This window comes from Phalacrocorax carbo, chromosome 1 (genome assembly GCF_963921805.1).
Source record: "Phalacrocorax carbo chromosome 1, bPhaCar2.1, whole genome shotgun sequence".
NCBI lineage: Eukaryota > Metazoa > Chordata > Aves > Suliformes > Phalacrocoracidae > Phalacrocorax > Phalacrocorax carbo.
Window position 1 is genome coordinate 89176355 of NC_087513.1, and position 13900 is coordinate 89190254.

The 13900-nt window shown below is 49.3% G+C and overlaps 1 protein-coding gene and 1 long non-coding RNA gene across 2 annotated transcripts in view; both read left to right on the forward strand.

Annotated features, from left to right (window-relative positions):
- The window catches only part of LOC135315794 (uncharacterized), a 212058-nt gene that overhangs the window by 52570 nt on the left and 145588 nt on the right, over window positions 1-13900 (forward strand). The window lies entirely within an intron of this gene.
- The window catches only part of CASQ2 (calsequestrin 2), a 33755-nt gene that overhangs the window by 1802 nt on the left and 18053 nt on the right, over window positions 1-13900 (forward strand). Inside the window, exon 2 of the mRNA XM_009504718.2 lies at window positions 12611-12695. Coding sequence (XP_009503013.1) covers window positions 12611-12695 — 85 coding nt within the window. The remainder of the gene's footprint in view (window positions 1-12610; window positions 12696-13900) is intronic.

Consider the following 13900-nt stretch of genomic DNA (forward strand, 5'->3'; position numbering starts at 1 on the left):
GTGAGTACATTAGCTTAGGACTCTGGTGATTTGGTTTCCAATTGCCTCACTGCCATGGACTTCTTATGTGACCTTGGGCAAGAGCTTGAGGATTAGATCCTCAGCAGACTTCACATAATTGTAGTGCTCCAGCCCACTAATGCTCAGCTACCGGCTAACCATGCCATGCAGCAACTAGCACTTGTGGCTTTGCCCCCAAAATTTCCCAAGCGCTTGCAATGCTGATTCAGTGCACGCCTCGAAGTTTCACAGTCCCTCCCCCCCGGTCTGGGAACTGCAGTAGCAGCAGCAATCCGACAGCCCAAACACAAGAGCAATCTGCAGACTGAACACTCCTTTGCCTCTGTCATCTGAGGGAATTAAATGGGGAGAAGGTCTCAGAAGGCAAGAGACGATATCCTGCATAGAACACAGCCCAGAAAGGTGCTGGTGCTCCCAATTTCTGTACTGAATCAACCATGAAAGCACTCATGAAAGGAGTGGGCAAAGCAGGTTTTAATCTGCTGCTTCTTGTGACAGCATGTGCCTCCCTCACCTCAAGCCATAATGTGTTGTGGGGGTCACTCTCAATCTCTCCTGCCAGAGCTTATCCAGCTGTGGGACTTTACCACATGTCCACCGGCCAGGGAGAGGGAAACAAATGGCTGCAGTGGCTCCGTGGCTGAGGTGTGGAGCCATTCACCTGAGAGATTAACTCTCTGGGATCGGTCTCCCTGGAGGCAGTCAGCAGCTGAACCCAGCTCTCCTATAATTTGAGCAAGTACTCGGAGGAGTGAGCTGCTGGGTAGGCGCAGGAGCAGTGACAGAGCCTCTCCGTCAAGCCAGACCTGGGAAAAGTTCACTCAGGAAGGCTTTAGATATCTAATTTCAGTAGAGGGTTCAGGTTTCTGAAATAAGGTATATGAGGCAAGTACTCCAGCCCTCAGTTTTCCCTGCCTGCTAGCTTGGGGGGTTCGTGGCATAGGGTGCTGCCTGCGATAAAATGCCTTTCTGGAGCACCTCATGTTTTTCCATCTTACTGTACTGAGAATTTACCTACTGATGCATGACAAGACATGCTGCTTTGACAGCCTGGAAGGCATTGTGACCTTAGCCCTCCTTCCATAAAATGGCACTGGCCTCTGTCATTGGGAATAATAGGGAGCCTTCATCCAAAACACAGGCAGGTATGGAGCTAAGCAAAGATCTGAGCTGTGTGTTTATGTCCTATTGCCTGATGAACATGAGTGTGTGTGCACACGGGAGGGAGTGGGCTTAATGGATGTTAAGTCCAGAAAAACCCAAACAGTCCACCCTTTCTGTTTCTCCCACATGCACCTTATAAGAAATGCACAATTCCAAAGACCAAAGACCTGAAGAAATATCTTAGACACCAAGAAAAGAACAGGAGAGATCCAATGGCCAGGTTCCAGCAAATTCACTGGGAGAAACTCCCAGATATGCCCAGCATGGCCTGTTGCCGAAGCAAACAAAAGTCCCAGTTCCTTCTTGACTCTACATCCAGATCCTGCTTTAGGCTTCAGCATGTGGAAAAAAACCACACCTACAAAGTGATGAAGGGCAAGATGAACGTAGACAAAATTTCCTCTGACTGAGGAATTAATTGTCCTTTGACCATGAGCATGATTTCCTTCATACATGTAGCTTGTGGTCAGTAACAAGCTCCACCTGGGCTTCTCCCATGGGTGAGGAGTCCATGAGGCTCTCTCTCACCTGGGTCCTTGGTGTCTAAGAGGGGTTGAGCTCATGTGCTGACATTTCCTTCTTTCAGGGCACTTCATTCTGTTTCCTTCCAAGACTTTGCAATAGCTTTATTATGTCTGAGATCCCTGCCTCCAGAGAATATGGCTGAAAAGGACCAACAGCTAGAAAAATTGTTAGGGGAGGGAGCTGAGAGACAGGCCTGGGGGGGAGAGAAAAGAGAATCACAAGGGCATCATATCCTTAAGAAATCAAGCTGATAATCTGACAGCACGTGCGTAAATTTAAACACGTATTTAAGGACTATACCAAACACAACTACAAACAGCAGACTGAGAGAAAGAGATATTGATTTCCTTCCCAGGACAAAAGCCCAGAATGCAAGACTGACTGACACTGTCAAAAGTTCAGGGTGCACACCACCTATCATCATAACGATGCCATCATCAAGCTGATATTACAGTGGGACAGCACACAGGGTCTTCAGCTGCCTGCACCCAGGCATACTAGGAACTGTGACCAGATTCCCATGCAGCCTAAAGTACCTTTCCACAATTAGAAAGGGAATGAAGGTGAAGACCATCACAAAGCAGTCCTGACAGCTCCTGCCACCTACACTGCTGGGTGCTACCTGGTGAGGACAGGGTCCGGGAACAACCGAGCCACTCTGGGAGCAACAGCAGCTTCTTTGGACCATCCTTTGTGCATGGCAACAGCTCCAAGGATGGCAGTGCCAGCCTCTCAGGTTGAGGTGGGAAAGCTGGTGGCTGTTGGGTTAGTCTGACAGGAAAATAGTCAAAGCAATGTTTGCAGACGCAGCTGCCTACTGCTTTCTGGGTGGAAAAGGGTTGGGGAAGAATTGTAATAAGACAACATAGGGAAGAGACAACATGAGCACAGGCTGCTTCATAGTTCAGGTTAAAGGGCTCTTCTCCTTTTCTTGCCTTTCTCCTATGACTCCACTCTGCCCCACTGACCACTGAAAAGCACCTGCAGCTTGAGTAGGGAAAGCCTACAGGGCAATGCCAGAGGTTGAACCAGGCAGTCCTGGAGCTAACAGTAGCTATTCCTACTCTGTGGTGATGTTTACAAGAGCCCTGCATGCCCCATGAGATGAGCATAGCGAAGAAGCAGATGAAACAACTGGACACAAGATTTTGCAATAAGTATTTAACAGACAAGTTAGAAATAAAAAGCTACTTGTCCTAAAATGTCTCAGCTTTAAAGAAGAAAGGGCAAAAGAAGACAAAACCAAAGCAGTGAAGCTGAGAAATGTCTGTTCTGCTTTTCTTGCTCCTCCATATCTCCCCTGCCATATTTCATCCTGTCTCATACTGCCACTTCTCAGACTTTCTCCCCTCTCTCATCTCTGAAACTCCTCAACATTGGGATAGTTTCACCTTCCAGTGGGCCAACACCTCTGTCTAGGAATCATGTAACAATAATAGGGAGCAGAGTGGTTAGGGGCTTTTCTTTTGCGCTTGAGAAGCTCTCTTCAGCAGTTGAGATCGTCTCACTACCATAGCAGGCTGCCTGCAATGGCAGACCATCATCTCCCTTTCCCTCTCCCCTGCTGAAAGTCTCTCAGTCCTGGCTCCCCGTCATTCTTCTCATGTCATCTGTGTGCATGTGTAATATCCTTAAAAAAAAAGAGATTTGTCAAGCCCAGATATATTAGGGCCCTTCAATGCAACAGGGTCCCTGGGCTGAAAATTTGTGGAGAACTGCCCTAGCACAAATGAGCCTGGTTAGAGATAAGGGAAGAGGGATGTGGTACTCCCCTTTCAGGGTGAGGTCCAGCATCAGCCCGGCCTCTAGCAATAAATGGCAGAACAAAGTGAAACTCCTTGACATATTTAGCCAATTCTGTAACACACGGGAAAATTTCTCCTACAAACCCAGGAATATAAATTCATAAGATTACATTGCATGAGAGCCTGACAGTGCCCAACCACAGCCAGTAGCTGTGGTGTGAGAGGGAAAGATAGATTTTAAATCCAGTAAAAGACAAGGGTTAAACTGGGTGTAAGGTCTTCCTCCCTGTTCATTGGAGAGCAAGGATTTGTTTTCAAGTATTGAAACTACTGCAGCTTCCAGCTCAGAATGGAAAAAACTGGTGCAAGATCAGCTGTTTTTGGGGTAGTTCCACCTACATGGTCTTGAAATCTCTTGAAAGATGTTCCTGTGAGAGTTCAGAGCCATGTAATATATAGCAAAAAGTCCTTCTCTGCTTCTGGTGCAACACAGAAAAAGGTTTAAAAGTTTAGGTTTGCGTAGTTTACCCCAGAAATTTATAGGAATCAGGAGATGAGATTCTAGTTTATTCCCATCTCTAGGTAGAGTATAAATATAAATAATATAAAACCAAGCCCTTTCATTAAGCACCCTTCTCTGTTTGTTTCACAGACTCAGATTTCAGTCTTTGTCTTTGAAAATGGGCATGTTCATGAGACAGTGCCTCAACACAATTTCCTGGGCTGGGTAGACACGTTATACAGGATGTGTTCACTGAGTGTCACAGAAACCTTCAGGTCTCTGGGTCCCTACAAACAAGTCCTCAGGGTGAGAGATGAGGCACACCTGGCTGGATAGGTATGTGCAGAAGCCTACAGTGCAAGTGCCTTGTACATACCTGTAATAAAAGAGTTGTTTTGGTTTCCATGGTTACTAAAGGGGTGGTTTCCACTGCAGAAAACTTAACACAAAAATAAGGAAGGAAGGGAAAGAGAAGGGAAAAGTGTACACTGATTATTTTGCCCTTTGAGACCATGTTAGTTGGTCTCAATTCATCAACAGCCAGCAGAGCACTTATTTTTAGCAGTAGCACCTAGGAGGATTTCACTCACTGACATGCCAGTCACAAAAACAAGTTACAGAGAACTCCCCATTTTGCAGCTAGGCACATTGACGTCCAGGAGAGAGAAGACTGAGGGGGCATCTTGTCAATACTTATAAATATATGAGGGGCGGGTGTCAGGAGGATGGGACCGGACTCTTTTCAGTGGTGCTCAACGACAGGACAAGGGGCAATGGACACAAGTTGGAACACAGGAAGTTCCACCTCAACATGAGTTAAAACTTCATTCCTGTGAGGGTGACGGAGCAGTGGAACAGGCTGCCAGGAGAGGCTGTGGAGCATCCCTCTCTGGAAATATTAAAACCCCACCTGGATGCGTTCCTGTGCCCCCTGCTCTAGGTGTGCCTGCTCAAGCAGGGGGGGTGGACAAGATGATCTCCAGAGGTTCCTTCCGACCCCTACCATTCTGTGATTCCATGATTTACCTGTTATTGCCCAATTTCTTTCTTTGAAGTCCCTCTGTCGTTTCCCAGCAGCGAATTTGGACTGGCTGCATGAGCAGCATCTTAGCCTAAGACCCTGCTTTTAATGCCACACCGCTCTTTGAAAAGCACCTTTCTCAGCTGCTAAAGTATGACCGCAGAGACGTGTACTGACAGCAGTTCTCAGAGCAGGCACTAGCTGTAATCCCAGGACCTAAAGGAAATCAAGCTGGTTTCATCCAGAGACCCAGCGTCTATGCAAATGTCACCTGGAGACATGGCAGATCCCTGTGAACTTGGGTTCGCTGGTGCAGTGCAAGGCCAAGTCTGCTTACCCTTTGCAGACTTTCTTGGCCCTGAAATGAGGAGCACTTCTCGCTGCCCAGCTGTTGCAGACAACCTTAAGCCGCCTGAAGACTCCTGTGTTACTCCTCTCTTCAGAAAGAGTCTCTCTTGAAGAAAAACATTGAAAAACCCATCCTCTTAGGTCTCAGCCATCCTGCCACACTAGTCAGCTTCCCAAAAAAGTGCCAGCAAGGGTTCCCAGTGCCTTCTTGCTGGGCTGGTTCATGGGAGGCAGGGTATCACTCTTGTATGAGGTGCCTTTCCCCTGTCCTGAGTAGGGGGCCTCAAAAGGACTAGCTTGAGCTCACACTTGGCTACTCAGGGGACATGCATGGTGCTTATAGTTATCACGTCATGTTCTCCATCCTGGACCTTGACATTTCTCATAAGCCTGCCCGTGGGCTGGAACAGCTATTGTTCTGCAAGGCAGATGGGGTACGATGGGCCATGCCATGCTCGCCCACCGTGACTTTACTCCAGAGCTTGGTCTGCCAGTGCCCTTCATCTACAACCAAACTAATCAAAGCCTTTGACTGCCCTTTCTTCATGCCTGAGCTTCATTTGTGGGGAGAATGGAAAGGGGATACGATAATTCTGTTTACACACCCAAGAGGGAGAAGAGCTATTTAAGCACAAAGCCTAAGGACAAATTGGCTATGAATAAACCAAGTCTGGAATCTAGGAAGTCCCTGATCACCAGGGGAGGAAGACTCAAGGGGAGAACAGCGCAATGAGTTTTAAATGGACGTTGACCAGGTTGTGACAGAGATTGAATGACATGGCCCCAGGTTTGATGACCAAAGATGTCCTTTTGCAGCCTCTGTCCCTAAATAATGGTCACTCAAGCAAGGAATCCATGGCCTAGGAAAGAAGCGACTTAGCAAGGTCCAAGTTCTCCTTTTTTATTATCATTTGCACATTGGGATTTACCTACATACATGAGATAAAACCTTGCCCGAGGAAATAGAACGAGCAGCAACGGCGAAGAACTCAGTTCCCGGGGGGGCTGCAGAGCAGGCATTTGCTCCTCCCCTCCCCAGCGCCCCGGGATGGCCAGCACTCCCTCCTAAGCAGTGCTGATGTTGCTCATTCCTGCATGGTCTCTGGCGTAGCTTTGGCAAAGGCCAGCTGCTGTACATGATACGTCCTTTTTCTGGGAACCCTGGGGCCCTGGCAGGAGACAGACTGCTGTCAGCTCTAACACCTCTGACACCTCAAACCCTGCGCAAAGGGGGCTGCATGTTTTTAAACCCTTCCTCAGTTCTTATTTCTCTCTGATCACTCCTTGGCTAAAAGGCCTTTCTTGTCTCAAGGACCCCTCCATTCCCCTAGGGCTGTCCCTCGCTGATCCTTCCCACGGATGCAGAGTGGGATGCCTGCAGCATCCCAGGCTCTCCAGGGGCTTTCACTTCTGAAATCCACCATTTTCAGAGGTGCTGACTCACACCCACTCGGTCAGAAACTCGAGAAATCTGGCTTGTTCCTGGAAGCTGGAGGCGTAGGGATGATATGAATGGTCTGCGGAGGTGAATGGGCTGAATAGCAAGCATGCTTCCCTCCTCCAGCACCTACTGAAAGGATACAGCTTGTGCCCTCCATGGGCATCACAGTGGCATCCAGCCTTCGATTTCAAAGCAAGCTCTCTGAGGCCAGAAAGGCAACAATGCAGCAATGGCCTCGCTTTTGTTGAGGACCCAGACTGCGCCTCTGGTCTCTGTTTTGTTGAAAAGGAGCTTAGCGGGGCGGCCCCTGGGCACTGTCCCAGATGCCACAACCTGGGCCAGCACATGCATGCACCCACGCACGCATACCCGGGCTCTCCTTGGCATGCAAGCTGCCCCGCTGAGTTGGCAAAACATCTGTGATGCAGCACCAGTTAGGACCAGCTGGGAGCAGCAGCAGACGACCCATGCACCTGTGGGTGGTCAGTGGCTCGGGCATTGGCCCCAGTTAGCTCATGGATGGGGAGGCTGCACTTCGACTTACAGCTCTCTAAAATTAGGGATGCCGGCAGTGGATAAAAATACTAACTATGCGAAACCTATAGGGAGGCAGCCAAAGAACACATCATATATCTGACCGAGCTGAGTGGCTGCACAGCAATTAAAGCCCTGGGGCGGCGTTCTTGGAGCATTACCTGTGAAAGCCACCTCTGCGGGAGTGACCTTTGGGTGTTCCATATTTGGAGACTTGCCTTTTAGTCTGAGGAGGGCAGGTTCAGCAATAAACAGCCTCTCCGGGCAGCTCAGGTGGTGGAAAAGGGCAGGAAGGTGGGACCAACGCATTCTCCCCTGGTTCCGCTGCCAGAAGAGTGGCTCCTCTAGTGGCAGCTGCTCAGCAGGCTTCTATCCCTTCCCCTTGACCACCACTACGCTTCAGGACCTGTAATTTGCCAGCCTGAATTATGCAAGAACCCAAAACATTGCTGGTGGGATATGCAGGGGGATCTAGAGGAGGCAGAACAGCATTGGGAAGGAGAGCTATCCCCCTCTTCTCTCCAACAAACTGCCCACCAGCTTGAACAACAGAAGCCAAATGTAGCGTGAAGGCATGAGTTCTGCATAAGGATTCAAAGCTTTTGGGCAAATACCCTAGACTTTAGTCATTTCCTCCTGTTGTTTTCTGAAAATAAAATCCTAACATTTTGGGATATAAAATAATCATCGTTACATCAACCAGGTTCTGACCATCAACATAAACTGCAGCTTTGAAGAGAGTAGGAGAGAAACAGCAGAGAAGTATAGATTGCTTGAGGGGCTTTCCCTCATCACCTGCTATTGCTCTCCTCCTTGCATTGCTTGAGTTTTGTTCTTCTACCACTGTCAGCTAGGGAAACAGAAAATTCCTCATGCTTAAGAAGAGTTTACTCATGACAGCTCTCACAGAGATCCAACGTTCCCAGTACCCTGCAGGTGCTAGTGAAGCAGGAAGAAAATCCAGGCCACAAAGCCATAATGTCACTCCACAATAAAAACCTGACTATGCTGAGACATCTACCCCTCCCAGCCCCATTTGCAACCCTCTCTGTGGATTTTGTCTGCCATTCGACAGCAAAACTGACACCAAATGCAAGGTTTGGCATGATCGCTCTTTGCAGCTGAAATAGCATCGTGGCTGGGCAGTCTGTCACCCTTATGCTGGTGACACTTGTGCTGCTCTATAACATAGGATTTCAGAATGACCCTGCGGGACTTCTTAAATCTACCAAAAGCTTCCCAGTATCACACCTAAGTTCAGATGGGTATGGTAGGTGTGAAGCTGAGATGTTCTGGCAGGGAGTTATTTCTTTCCATCTCCATTATTCAGATTGCCAGTAATTGTTGACACCATCCAGGATGAGGTGGTGCTTGCTTGCTTGGTGGTACTCAAGCTTCACTTTGGGCTGGCATCTCTCACACATGCCAGAGCCACGCAATCCCTCACGCTTACGCAAACCCAAGCATGGCTATTAGCTAAGGGAAGTGGAAAAAACGAGGCGTGCTCCCAAACTTGCATCTCTTTTTCCCAAGGTTGCACAAGGTTTCCTAAGGTTCCCAGCTCATGATCCTGTGGCTAGAAAGTGTGCATTGCAAAGGCTTCAAGCACATGAGAGGAAGGTTGCAAACTGTACATGGGATATGAGCTTACAAGCGACTGTGGTCTTTACTCATGGTCTTAGCCAGCTCTGCCTGCCGAAAGCTCCCGCTGTACCTCAGGGACTGCGTGACCAGTTAGGTCCAGTTCTTCCAGGGCGGTTTCTCCCCTCCACCTCCCCATGCAGCTGTTGAAGCTAAATTACTCACTATAGGGACTGATATGAAGACAAGGGGTCTGGCTAGACAAGACTTCAAGCGATATGAATTTAAAGGGAGGAGGAGGAGGGGCTGTGTTCTTACATTACAGCCGACTCTATCCCAAGGTCTTGAGCCAAGAGGATTGTCAGGATTAGAAACATTATCTGCATTCAAATCGCACTAGCATTATGGAATCAGAAAATACTGTAAGGGGATATATAAATGGTTGATACTGTAATGAGCAGGGGACAGCTAGCCAAGCTGCTGTGCCTCTGGCATACTCTATATTTTGCTGCTTTAATGGGGTTCAAATATAGGTGTGGGAATGTGTCCTCACCTAAGCAACGGTCAGGCTCACCTGCTACAGTGGCAAGCAGGGAAAGCAAGGGCAGGAGCAATGTCCAGCCCCTGCACAGCTGGCACTTGAAAAGGCTGCCATAGGTACTGACACACTGCAAAGGTCTCCTGTGTCTGGGCACTGCCACAGTGGAAAGAACTCCTGGGAGTCTTGCGTTGCGTAAAGATTTCCCTGGTACAGGACCCCCGCACTCTGCAGATGGGCACAGGCTGTACCACTCACCTCATTACTGTGAAAGTCCCAGCAAAAGAGGCAGCCTGCCTGCCTGCCTAGCTCTCAGCTCCATCCCCACAGACACACACGCACCGTTGAATGTCTTTTCTTGGGACAATCCTCTTCAGAGGAGCATCTCCAAACACTCGTATGCATGGTACATCCATGTCCTAGAGACAGTCTTGCTAGACACAGCCACACAAGCCCTGCCACACCAACAAGCACACCAGCATTACTGTGACCTTTTTTGCCTCTTGAGCCCTAACGAAGTGCACGCTCCCACAGTCTCACACAAAGAGGCTTTCATGCTGTCACCCACATTTTCTAGACATGTTTGCCCTTTCCCAGCAAGTTCCAATGCTCACAGCTATACAGCTGCACCCACACTCCTCTGAAGAGCTACCTTACATATGCTGCATGTTCACATACATTATCCCTGACCAATGCCTCCTCTCTCACAAACATCCCCGTTCACACCTAACTACTTGTCTGTAGCAGGTGTTGCAACCTCACATGATAAAGGTACCTTTCTGAGCTTCTTCAAACACCCCCGAGAAACCCTAATCATCTCCTGTGTGCGTGAGTCAAGAATTATTGGTCTTAAACTGCCTGACTTTGTCTGGCACGTGGCTAACAGCTGTAAGTAGCTTGATCAAGTACGGACTGGACATGACTGGACAGTCATCTTCCCTTGGGATTTCTGTGTTTTACCTCTGTCACAGCACAGCCAGAGCCTCAAGTGTTGACTCTGAGGAACTTCTTGCTGCTCTACACAACTGCCATCAAGCAGGGACTTGCTGATAATGTCCCCTGAAGCTGATGATTCTACAGGATCCATCCCTTTGTCCAGTAAAGGCAGATTCCTAATGCGGGACAGAACACAGCTTCTCCCACAACTGCCCACTTGGAGTTGTCTAGGGAGCTCACAAGATGGATCCATCTCTCCCTGCATTTTTGGGTATCAGCTGCTCTCAGGTGCTCTAACACAGATCGCTGTGGTCTGAGCTAGGAGATGAGATACCAAATGAATCAGACCAGTCCTCAGATGCCTTATCAATACATATGCAAATATGGACCAGTGCTCTGCCCTGTTCAGGCAGTACCCTCTGTGAACAGGAGCCCTGAATATTCCATCTTACCTTTATTTCAAAGTGCTGGCAGAGAGCAAGGAAAGAGCTATGAGATCGTGTGTTTTCTGCATAACATGGAGCACCCCTTTTGCCTCATATGATGGCAATTCCCCCTAAAATCAACAGGCCAGTAGCCACAGGGGAATAAGGCTGCAGTTATGCTATGATGGTTAGTGGAGAATAAGTCCCTCTGGAGGGCTTTGGGACAGGCCTGGGGACATCCATTTGGTAGAAGGGAGATGACAACCATGTTCTCCATCACTCCTCTTTGCCCAAGGGAGGTCCCTGAGCCCTGATCCCCATGATGCCCACAGTTTTCCCCAGGATTTCAGGGAAGGGCTGGGTGCTGCCAGCATGGGGAGCTGGCTAGCCCCATGAAGCCCTGGGTCACAGGCCAGGGGGCTGCCCCACTGCTTTTTCTTCCAGATGCCTTTAATGGCTGCTTGCTCTCACAGCGGCCAGGCACAGGCAGAGGCTATTTATAGTGGGGAGTCAAGGGGCCGTGCAGCCATGGGGGCAGTGCTGCTAGGTGACATTCATACCAGCTTTGGGGCCTGGGAGGTGGTGCCAAAATGGGTCCTGGGGGAGGACGTTCCTCATAAATCAGCCCACCATCCCTCTGGCTGCAGCTTTTCTTCTGCCCCCATCCAGCCTCTCACCACTGAGCACAGACAGCTGTGCCCTAATAGGGACATTCCTGTCCTGGAGGCCCCTGACCCATCATCTTTATTGCCCCTCCAACATCCAGCTGGGTTGGGAGGGGGGACAGCAAGAAAACCATCAGCATCAGAGGCATTTGTGGAGCAGGGAGGGAAAAGGGGGGTCTTACAGCTGCTTGGTGGTCTCAGAGCATCATTACCACCTTGATGGGTCTCTGGTGTGCTTGCAGTGAGGCATCTAGTGAGTAAGGGGGCTCATTTCCCAGGGTCACTGCACCTCTACAGAGCCCCTCTGGAATTCACAGGGTCTCAGCTGGGACCAGTAGCACTGTGGGGCACTTGCAGATGTCTCTCCTTTCCTCACATATCTATTTTCACAAAACAGGCAGGAACTGGATATCTTCAAAAGGCCACTGCATCAAAAACGGTGGGAATGGGGGGCAGTAGTTTCCAAAGCTGCAAGGAGGCAAACATGACTTGTTTCTGTAGGAGAAAGAAGGGACCAGGAACTGGGGTTGACTGAAGCCTGGACAGGAGACATGACTTAAAGCATTTCATAGCAGAAGGGACCGCTTTTGCAAAGCCAGAAGTCCCTTTGCTTTATTTTGCTGGGAGCCTGCTTTGGCCACCCCCTCGCATGTACGAAGGAAACACGATGCTGCAGTGCCCTGCATCCCTTCCAGTTTGCAGCCACTGCTGCCTGGCACCAAGCACTTTTGTAGTTAAAATACCTGTGGTGCCCATATGTCATGCTCCCCTTTAGGAAGCCACAAACGCACAAGGGAGGAGACAGCTTTTGCTTTGTGTCGGTGGCACAAGTCTTTCTCCCAGCCATGCTCACTGCTCTGGTGTCCCTGACTCAGCTGGGAGCCCTCTCCCAATGCATGAGTGTCAAACAGCAGTTAGCAGCGTGTGGTATCACCAGGAAACTTGGTGCTACGACACAGTGGGAAGAAATCCAACCCTTGTGACCTCCGGGCAGCGTTATCTCAGCAGGGAGGCAGCATGTGACCCGTGCCACCTATTGGTGCTGCCTGAAAGCAGAATATGGGTCACTTGCATCTGTCGTGCCATGCTAGCAGGGCACAATGCCCTTTAGCTACCCTGTGGTGTTAATGACATTAACATTGGGCTCTCTGGTTCCTCCCACAGCTGGCCGCTCAGGTCCTAGAGCCCAGGAGCATTGGCTTTGGGATGGTGGACTCCAAGAAGGATGCCAAGCTTGCCAAAAAGCTGGGTGAGTCCCATGTCTGATATCTCTGGAATGGCTTGGAGACAGTGTGGGAGTGATGCCCAACAAGCAGCCCTGGAGACAACAGCCAAATGCTTGTCACCATGATGAGGAGAGTGATGGTGGCAATTGCACACTGACCACCTGCCCACCCCAACATGGGCAGGATCAATTTGTGGGGCAAGGTGAGCTGGGGGTGAGATGACACCCTTCCAGCAAAAAGCTTCCTAGCTGAGATTGCCAAAAGAAAGCCAAACCAAGTGAAAAAGAAAACCAATTTGTGCCATAGCGATGACATGGTCGAAGCTCAAAGCTTGCAGAGTAGAAACTGTAAATAGGTGTCATGGAGTAATTCCATGCTCTGCCTGCACAGAGACAAGTCTAACACAGCAGCACAGAACCACAACCTTCAGGGACAACACATAGGCCCCCAGACGTTGCCAGCTCCATGGCAGGGTGACCCCCAGCCACTAATGGGGGAGCCACAGCCTTGCAATGTTTGGCAGCCAGGTGCCAATCCTTCCTGACTGGCTCCCCAAAGCAGAAGAGGAAACCTACTGTAAAGGTGAAAGGCTGCTGCATTGACCACCCCTGGAAACAGCTGCCTTCCAGGGGCTGGCGATTCCTTTATATTTTAGCCCACAAAGGAATATGAAAATACTATGGCACATAAATACAACGGCACATAAATATACTACTAGACTAAAGGTCAGACTGTTTAAGCATACTGGGCTGTATACTGGACTGTAATTTTCTTTCCTATATTAGAGGCTAAGTGTGCTGGTAGAGGCTAAACTAAATCTGAGAGCTTCTGCCTCTCCAAGAAGGAGCAAACAAAATCACCTTGACCCATGGTACCCTGCACTGCAGGAGCTTAGTGCTGCTGATTTTGGAGCTTCCACCGAGACACAGTGGCACCCAATCCTCAGTCCAGTGATATACCATTCAAATCTGCCAGCCTGCCATCTGTGGCATCTCTACCATACGTTTCTAACCCTTTTGCCAAGGCTAGTTAAGCTACAGAGAGTTCGAAGCTCGCTTTGGCTTCCAGCTCACTGTTTATGTTCACATAGTTCATCCTTCTCTGGGCAGAGAGCACAGCCCGCATCAAAATCCATTTTCCATCTAGTGTCAGGTTGTTCAAATTTGGGATGTCTGTTAGAGCCCCGTACTATTTACTGCAATACAGACAGCCAAGCTAAAACAAGTTC